Source organism: Narcine bancroftii, chromosome 1 (assembly GCF_036971445.1).
Source record: "Narcine bancroftii isolate sNarBan1 chromosome 1, sNarBan1.hap1, whole genome shotgun sequence".
NCBI classification, from domain to species: Eukaryota; Metazoa; Chordata; class Chondrichthyes; order Torpediniformes; family Narcinidae; genus Narcine; species Narcine bancroftii.
The window spans coordinates 279,739,324-279,748,811 of NC_091469.1; the positions used below are offsets into that span (position 1 = coordinate 279,739,324).

The window sequence follows — 9,488 nt, forward strand, 5'->3', positions numbered from 1 at the left end:
ATGGTCCAGCAGACCATGCAACCAGGGGGCCTGGGAGACCCAGTTAGAATTTTACTTCAGCACGAAATTGATTTATCAGAAGATGGTTCTCTTCCCTGGGTTAAGGTCCCCATTCAGAAATAATACACACATTTTAAAGAAAGAAAGGGGTGGATTGTTATAGATAGAGAATTTAGGATAAAAAGGGCTTAAGTTAAAATGTGATGATTAATCATAAAAGGGGAAGCCAGAATAGACAGGGAGCTTACCATAAAAGTTCAGCTAGACAATGTTATAACAAACAGAGATTTTCATGGTCACAGAGAGACATGTAGGAGCCAAAGATTGATAAAAAGAGTGAGAAACAGAATTTAGTGTGTGTAGAGTTCGTAGTGTACGTGACAAACATGATAATTACAAATGCAAGTGTACTTAGGATGATTTTGCAAAAACTAACCAATTAAAACAGTGTTAAAAAGAAGGGGAAGGACAAACAAAAAAAGGTATAAAAATCAATGCACTGTATGTATCGGGGCTTGACTTGGCGAGAAGCCAGTTGAGTCCAACTCTGCAGACTTGTAAATAAAGCTTGTCGTGTCATCAATTTTAAAGAGACTCATGTGTGAGAATTTGTACTTCTGACAAAAAGGAAACAAATATAACAACTTACTGTCTGGAAGGTCATGTGATCTTTGCAGGCAGAGAGCAGAGAAAAAGCAGGCTTTGCTCTCAAAGAGGGAGTGAGAAAATTGGTTCCATAGGGACAAGCTGGCAAGCTTTGGAAGACGGCCTGGTCAATAGAGAGGACCAACTGTCCGGTGTTTCCCTTGGAATAGGAGAAAGAGAAAGGAACTCTGTGGTGACCTGAAACAAGAAAAACTCTCTGAAAACCAACAAGAACCCTTCTGAGTGGTAACCATTCACCTGTTAAGCACCAAAGCCTGGTGAACTTTATTCATGTTAACTTCTGTGCACAGTATAAGAATTGCCTGCAACTAGTGAGATTGCAAGAATTTTGCTGAACTTACACACACATTAAACCACACGTGCCCTGAGGGGGTTAAGTAGGAGCCAAAAATGTACTTTATATTGCAGACACATTTCCCTTCAAGTTGCATTTTCTCCAAAAAGTGGAACTTCATTGATGCTATTTGGAATAGAGAAACGTGAAACGAAATTGGTTATCGGATTCCAGCGCGGATGCTTGTCACAATTTCTGTATTCCCATAATCTAATTCTGGCCTATTCCAGGAGCCGGCCATTTCAATCAGAGTACCGTGAATCTTAGAATAGGATGGAAGAGTGCTGAAGTTGGCATCACATTACTCAGTATGTGGAATGAGGAAGTCGTAGCGGGAGGGTTGGGAACATATCACTCGGTGTAACTCAGAGAGCTCCGAGAGCAGCAGCTATCGGCTAGTGTCCCAGCAGGGGATCCGCGGCGAATTCAAGGCTGGAGATCGAAGGAGATCGCTGGTCAAGTGGGACTGGTTGGTTATTTGCAGGATTCAAACGTTTGGGGGGGGGAGAGAGAGAGAGAGAGAGAGAAACATCGTCGAACGAGATCGCAGCCAAAGATATGGAGCAGGTAAATCCGGAGATATTTAAATTGCTTGCAGCCCGCGTTGTTTTTGCGCCTCAGTTTGAAGCTTTTCTGCCCATTAGCACAAATCCATGAACTTTTAAAATAAGTCAAACAGAAAAGCGTAAGGGCGTGACAGATACTTCGAACCCATTGACCGGGAGAAAGGCAATTACATTTCTTGGTTTCAATCTATTTTTTTTTAAATGCGAGAATTTTCTCCAAAAATTAAAGTGATTGAGTGATGCTTCTTCCCGGAAAAGGGGTAATGGTGAGATATATTTGACATGTCATTTGTAGCTGTGTAAGTGCATTAAAAGACGCGTTTGGGAAGGAGACGAATAGAGCAATAAAATCGAGGCTTGAAGGGCAGGAATGCCTAAGGCTGATTGCCCTGCTCCCACGACCAGGGGCACCCCAGGTAAGGGAGTAATGCTCAATCAACTCTTCCTAATCAACTCTTCCTCAGCCAGTTTTCCTGTGTTGTGTCTCGGTAAATGAATGCTTTGCTTCAGTATTCAACAGAGAAATGGACCTTGGTCAAGATGAGGTCAGAACTAGATTAGAAGTAAATCACGAAAATCTGTAGACACTGTGGTTGAAGTAAAAACACAAATTGCTGGAGAAACAGGTCAAACGATGTCCTTTATGTAGCAAAGGTAATGATACATAACCAACGTTTCAGGCTTGAGCCCTTATGCAGAGCTTGAGAGCAGCAGGGGTCACAGATGGGGAGAAGTGAGAGAGAATCCCACAGAACTCCCTTCAGAGAACAAAGGTGAACTTCTTCAGGGCAGGGATCCCTTGAAGATAGTGCCAGATTAAGGTATTGCAGGGCCTGTAGCATTTATTTTAAAGGGGTCGTAAATAGTGCTGGCTGGTGCATGTGCGGTCCTAAATAGTGCTGGCTGGCGCAGCACGGTGAGGGGGGAGTGTGACGGCAGCGCATGAAGTGCCAGCTGGCGCATGCGCAATGAGAGGGAAGTGTGACTGCAGTAAATCCCCCCCCCAACCCCCCCCTAGAGAGTTTCTGACACTGACCCTGTAGGCCCATTTTGATAAGTTTGAAATAGTCTAGCTTTCTGAGTTCACTCTATATTCAGTGATTACCAATGGCGTATCTAGGGAACATAGTGGCTATAGCAAGCACTGAAATTGCACCCCCCCCCCGTTAAAACTTACTTATACATTTTGCACTTACACTGAAATTGTGCTCCCCTTCCCCTCCTCTCCCCTGTTAAAACTTACACATTTTGTTAAAACAAAACTTACTTATGGTGGCAGCAGCAATGGCCGGTGACTGGCTTAATGTGGGATCATTGGCCGACTTTGTAACCCATAATCCCCCATGCAGCTGGAACTGTTCTGCATTTCCCTAGCACTGGTAGCCCAGGGAAATGCAGAGGCATCCCAGAAGCGGCCCAATCAGATGCCGGAACAGCGCACTGGTAAACTTCGGCAGCACTGCACCCCTGCTGCCATTTGGGAGCTAGATGGGGGGGGCGGTGGATGGGGGTCGGGGGACAGCCTGGGGGGGGTGTGGCGGACAGCTGGGAGGGACACCAGGCAGCTGGGGGGATGGGTAGGGCTAGGAGCAAGGTGTTGACAGAGGCGAGGACAGCCTCTGTCCTTTAAGATTAATGATTTTTAACCTATTATCACCTTTCATCAGACTATTGTGCAGTGGCTATAAGATACAACACACCATAGACTGTGGTAATAACCCCGATTAAAAGTTATTAAAGATTATTATCACCTTTAATTCAATGTAATTTAATTCACTGTACTTTCAGTTGTACGAAGGTGGGGAAGGAGATAAATACAGACTCTTGTTATATGAATGTTAAAAAAATTTATATGGTTTGTTTGAATTTTAGGAGTGTTTGAAAATTAAAATAAAATATTTAAAAACATCACCTTTAATCAAGGTTATTAACACAGACTGTCAGTGTGGTATCTCATAGCCAATTCACAAAGATAAAAATGAAAAAGTTTCTCATAATTCATAGTACATAAACGCAGGGGGCCTTGAAAATCCGGGGCCTGTAGCATATGCTACTTTCACTACAACATTAATCCGGCACTGCTTGAAGAGCCTTCACAGATTTGTTGTAGTAGTCAGAAATAAATCACGAAAATCCGTAGACAACGTGGTTGAAGTAAAAACACAAAATGCTGGAGAAACTCAGCAGGTCAAACTGTGTCCTTTATGTAGCAAAGGTAAAGATGTATAACTGATGTTTCGGGATCAACAAGACACTAAAATTACGATCAAGAAACTCTCAGTTCCGGACAATATATATCCCAGGTTGCTATGGGAAGGGATGGAAGAGATCGCTGGGGCATTGGCTATTATCTTAGTGTCCTCCTTGGTCAAAGGGGAGGTGCCAGAGGATCATAGAATAGCAAATGTGGCACCTTATTCAAAAATGGTAATAGGGAGAATACTGGGAATTATAGATAAGTGAGTCTTGCATCAGTGGTGGGAAAACTAATGGAGATGATTCTTAAGGATAAGATTTACGAGCATTTAATCTTCTCAGGAATAGTCAGTATGGCTTTGTGAGGGGAAGGTCATGCCTCACGACCAAAAACTAATTGAGCTTTTAAGGTAACAGAAGATTGATGAACGTAGTGCAGTAGGTGTGGTGTACATGGATTTTAGTAAGCATCTGACAAGGACCCCACACGAGACTTGTTCAGAAAATCATGAGGCATGGGATCCATAGAACCTGGGCTGTGTGGATTCAGAATTGGCTGCCTGTAGAAAGGAGAGAGTAGTAGTGAATGAAAAGTATTCTGCCTGGAGGTCAGTGATTAGTGAAATTCCTCAGAGATCGGTCCTTGGAACCTCTTCTTTCTTTTTCAATCTTTTTATTATTATTATAATTTATAAACACATACAGTTCAAAGAGATATAAAAAAAATACATCGTAAGTAATGAATTAATACAGAGATATTAAACAATAATATTACAGAATAAAAATATATCATAAAAAAATTTTTTTTGATCAGTTTAGGGTGTGAACTTTCTCTAAAAAAAAAGATATAATTAATAACAATATATGAAAAAAGAGAAAAAAAACCCCAAAAAAGAAGAAAAAACAAATCTGAATTAAAAAAAAAACTTTAAAAAAAACTTTAAAAAAACCTACAGATATAGCTAAACCATGCCGATCACTCCAATCTCATCTTACAGCCCAATTATCATACATAATCATAGAAAGAAAACAGAGCCAGATCAACTCACCACAAATGAAAATATTGAATAAATGGTCGCCACGTTAACTCAAACTTAGAAGGGGATTCATAGACAGAGTTTCTAATTTTCTCTAAATTTAAACATAGTATAGTTTGGGTAAACCATTGGAAAACAGTGGGAGGATTTACCTCTTTCCAATTTAATAGTATAGATCTTCTAGCCATTAGTGTAAGAAAAGCAATCATACGATCCGCAGGAAGAGTCTTGGACCCTCTTCTTTGGATTTTTATAAATGACCTAGTTGAAGAAGTAGAGGGTAAGTTAGTTTGTGTATGATGCAAAGGTTGGAGGTGTTAGGGATAGTGTTGAAGGTTGTTGTAGATTAAAACAGGATATGGAAGGATGTAGAGTTGAGCAAAAAAGTAGCAAAAAGAGTTCAATCAGAAGAAATGTAAGGTGATCCACTGAGGATGGTCAAACATGAAACCAGAGTACATGGTTAATGGTAGGATACAACAGTGTTGAAAGGTTAGGGACCTTGGGATTTAAATCCATAGATCTCTCAAGGTTACCTCGAAGTTTGATGGGATAGTTAAGAAGTTCTATGGTATACTGGGCTTCATTAGTCAGAGGATTGACTTCAGGAGTCTTGAGGTAATGTTGCAGGTCTATAAACCTCTGGTGAGACCACACTTGGAATATTGTTTTCTGTTCTGTTTGCCTCATTACAGGAAGGATGTGGAAGGTATGGAAAGGGTGCTATGGAGAGTAGAGGTTTACCAGGATTTTACTTGGATTGGAGTGAAGAATATGAGGTGACTTAAATAGAGGTTTACAAGGATGAGAGGTGATCTTCTTGAAATAAGATTCTGGGGTCTCGACCATTTATTTTGTGTGGTAAGGAAAATCAAAATCAAAAATTGGAAGCATTCTTAGGATAAAGGCCAAAATTAGGTGAAACCTTCTCTGAGGGGATTGTAAATACTGTACTTAGAATTCTCTTCATCAAAGAGGTGTGAATGCTTACTCATTGGGTCATAATTAATTTAAATTTGGCTTACAATTGCAATTGTGCAAATAACTGCCTGCTAATTACACTGTCTAACATTTACTGTATATTTCAGCGTATAAGTTGACCCCCATTGTTCTGCCTAATTTAAAGAGTATATCTGGTGTATAAGTCAACCCCCATTTTTTGGGCTGTCCAGGGCTCCCAGGAACAACCTAAAACATTTTAAAATATCCCAGTTACAAGTAAAAAAACTGTAAATTAAGTAAGTTTTAAAAAAAAAACCTCTGCCTACCAGACAGCGACGACATTGTGCTCCTGGCAGGAGCAGGAAGCTCGGCCTACCAGGCAGGAGCAGCGATGGCGACCTGAGGGTCCCAAGTAGGAGTGGTTGTGGCGGCAGCCAGTGGTGGGGAGGTGTCGGGGAGTGGTGGAACCAGTGGTGGGGAGGTGCTTCCAGCATCGACATACACCAAATTGACATCAATCTGGTTTTCTTGGTGAATTTAAGGTCTCAAAATAAATCCAGTGCACAAGTTGACCCCCCCCCTTCCTTTTTGAGAACATTTTTAGGGTTTTACAACTCGACTTATATGTCAAAATATATTGTGTATTTTTTTAGACATACATTGCATTCCAGGAAATGATTCCCATTTTCCCAGAATGCATGTGGTATAAAAAGCATGGAATGGGAATGAAGGTGCCATTCCCCTTTTGACATTTTACTTCCTAGACCCCTTGTCAATTTCCCAGAACGCCTGCAGTTAAATTAAACTGGAGGCATTCTGTGAACAACGGGGTAATAAATAGGACGTCACCGCAGTGGTGTTGCAAGTCCCGCCTCTTCACTTACCACATTTCCAGTATGCTGTCTAAATTCGCATAAAGAAACTGAGATTTGGAGTTTTGGTTGTTCATGTGTGAACGACCAATGCTGAGATGTCTTTTTGTCGGGCCCTTTTCAGTTCCTGATTCTTTTATTCAACCCAAGTTTCTAAATGTCTCAAATGTTCTTCTATGCTGCCAGGCTGCTCTTCAGCATTTGTCATAGCTGCAATTCACTGGGAAAGTTCAGCTTCTACTCCTGCTCACTTCATTTATGGAGGGGTAAAGTCCACGTCAGCTGCAGGCTTGTTTATGGCTGACAAGTCCGATGCGGGACAGGCAGACACGGTTGCAGTGATTGCAAGGGAAAATTGGTTGGTTGGGGTTGAGTGTTGGGTTTTTTCTCCTTTTAAGGTGGACTCTGCGGTCTTCTTCAAAGGAGGTTGCTGCCTGCTGAACTGTGAGGCGCCAAGATGCGCGGTTTGAGGCGATATCAGCCCCCTGGCGGTGGTCAATGTGGCAGGCACCAAGAGATTTCTTTAGGCAGTCCTTGTACCTCTTCTTTGGTGCACCTCTGTCTCGGTGGCCAGTGGAGAGCTCGCCATATAACACGATCTTGAGAAGCCGATGGTCCTCCACTCTGGAGACGTAACCTACCCAGCGCAGTTGGATCTTCAACAGCGTGGATTCGATGCTTTCGGCCTCTGCCATCTCGAGTACTTAGATGTTGGAGGTGAAGTCGCTCCAATGAATGTTGAGGATGGAGCAGAGACAACACTGGTGGAAGTGTTCTAGGAGCCGTAGGTGATGCCGGTAAAGGACCCATGATTCGGAGCCGAACAGGAGTGTGGGTATGACAACGGCTCTGTATACGCTAATCTTTGTGAGGTTTTTCAGTTGGTTGTTTTTCTTTTTTTTAAAAACTTTATTTAAGATTTTATAACATGAATAAAATAGAAAGTTACAGTAAAAAGATTAAACATAAGATAATAAAAATTACAATACTACATCGGCAGACTAAATAAACTAAACCCCCCCCCCCTAAATTAGTACACAACATTAATGACCTAGCTTAAAGTTAGTCTAACCGCCCCCCAAAATAAAGAGTGAAGAGTTAATAAAATGAACAATAATTATATAAAAAAGAAACCCCCTTACACAAAAAAAGAAAAAACATAACAAATAAAGATACTAACATTAAAAAAAATTATCAATACTAAAATATCAAACTTAAAAACATATTTAAATCAAACAAATGCATATATTTAGCAAACGGAGTCCACTTCAACCTATAAAAAGACATCCAATCCAGAAATGAAAAAGATATCCTTTCCATAGTCAAACAGAACTTCATCTCCAAATACCACCTATCTAAAGTTAATATATTTCTATCTTTCCAAGTAAGAGTTATACATTTCTTGGCCACAGCTAAAGCTAAATAGATAAAAGAAATCTGATAATCTTGTAGGCCCAAATCAATTAATGATTGCATATTCCCTAATAAAAATATACCAGGATCTAATACAAGACAAATATTATATAAACTATTAAGTATAGATTGAATACCCTTCCAAAACTGTTGCAATTGATCACAAGTTGTTGGTTGTTTTTCCAGACTCTTTTGTGTAGTCTTCCAAAGGAGCTATTTGCCTTGGCGAGTCTGTTGTCTATCTCGTTGTCGATCCTTGCATCCGATGAAATTGTGCAGCCGACATAGGTAAACTGGTTGACCGTTTTGAGTTTTGTGTGCCCGATGGAGATGTGGGGGGGCTGGTAGTCATGGTGGGGAGCTGGCTGATGGAGGACCTCAGTTTTCTTCAGGCTGACTTCCAGGCCAAACATTTTGGCACTTTCCGCAAAACAGGATGTCAAGCGCTGAAGAGCTGGCTCTGAATGGGCAACTAAAGCGGCATCGTCTGCAAAGAGTAATTCACGGACAAGTTGCTCTTGTGTCTTGGTGTGAGCTTGCAGGCGCCTCAGATTGAAGAGACTGCCATCCGTGCGGTACCGGATGTAAACAGCGTCTTCATTGTTGAAGTCTTTCATGGCTTGTTTCAGCATCATGCTGAAGAAGATTGAAAAGAGGGTTGGTGCGAGAACGCAGCCTTACTTCACGCCATTGTTAATGGAGAAGGGTTCAGAGAGCTCATTGCTGTATCTGACCCGACCTTGTTGGTTTTCGTGCAGTTGGATAACCATGTTGAGGAACTTTGGGGGGCATCCGAGGCGCTCTAGTATTTGCCAAAGCCCTTTCCTACTCAATACCTGCTAACACATCCTAGTCATTTTCTTCCTTTTCTGTCCGCTAGTTACTGCTTATAGTTTTGACAATTCTACATAGTAATTCTTATGTAACAGGGGAGAGCAGTGGTATTTACTGCAAATTAATACCACCAGAAAATTTGGGTATTTTCATGTAAGTTATTAACATAATTTTAAATTGCTAAATATTAGAAGCAGTGCAGCTAGATTCACAAAATTGAATTACCAGATCAATTCTAGGGATAGAAGACTCCAGATGCTGGAATCTGAAGCAACAATTTGCTGGAGGAAGTCTGCAGGTCAAGTCGTTGAATCATTCCAACAGATTTTTTGTTGCTTCAGGATGAAAGGTTGCTTTAATGAGGAAAGATTAGTATTCTCTGGAAAATTTGTAAGAATGAGAGGTGATCTTAGTGAAATAAGATTCTGAGGAGCTTGACCATCTAGATTGTGTTAAAGAAGAAAGATGTCGAGGTCAAGTGCAATGCCCAAATGTGCTGGAGAAACTCAGCAGGTCACGCAGCATCCATTCGAAGAAAAGGGCAACCAATGTTTTGGGCTTGGGGCCCTTTGTCACATTTGTGTATTGCGAAAAAGTTGGTTGTTAAAAATATGGATGAGTCTGTAAA

At 41.1% G+C, this 9,488-nt stretch overlaps 1 protein-coding gene across 5 annotated transcripts in view; it reads left to right on the forward strand.

Moving 5' to 3' along the window:
• Positions 1–1,348: 1,348 nt before the first annotated feature.
• Positions 1,349–9,488, forward strand: part of ano9b (anoctamin 9b) — a 128,803-nt gene continuing 120,663 nt past the window's right edge. For all 5 annotated transcript variants that reach the window (XR_011345658.1, XM_069901005.1, XM_069901011.1 and 2 more), the window contains exon 1: positions 1,349–1,567. Coding sequence is in view for 4 of the 5 variants with exons in the window: in XM_069901005.1 (XP_069757106.1) it covers positions 1,559–1,567 (9 nt within the window). In the remaining variant the exon portion in view is untranslated. The remainder of the gene's footprint in view (positions 1,568–9,488) is intronic.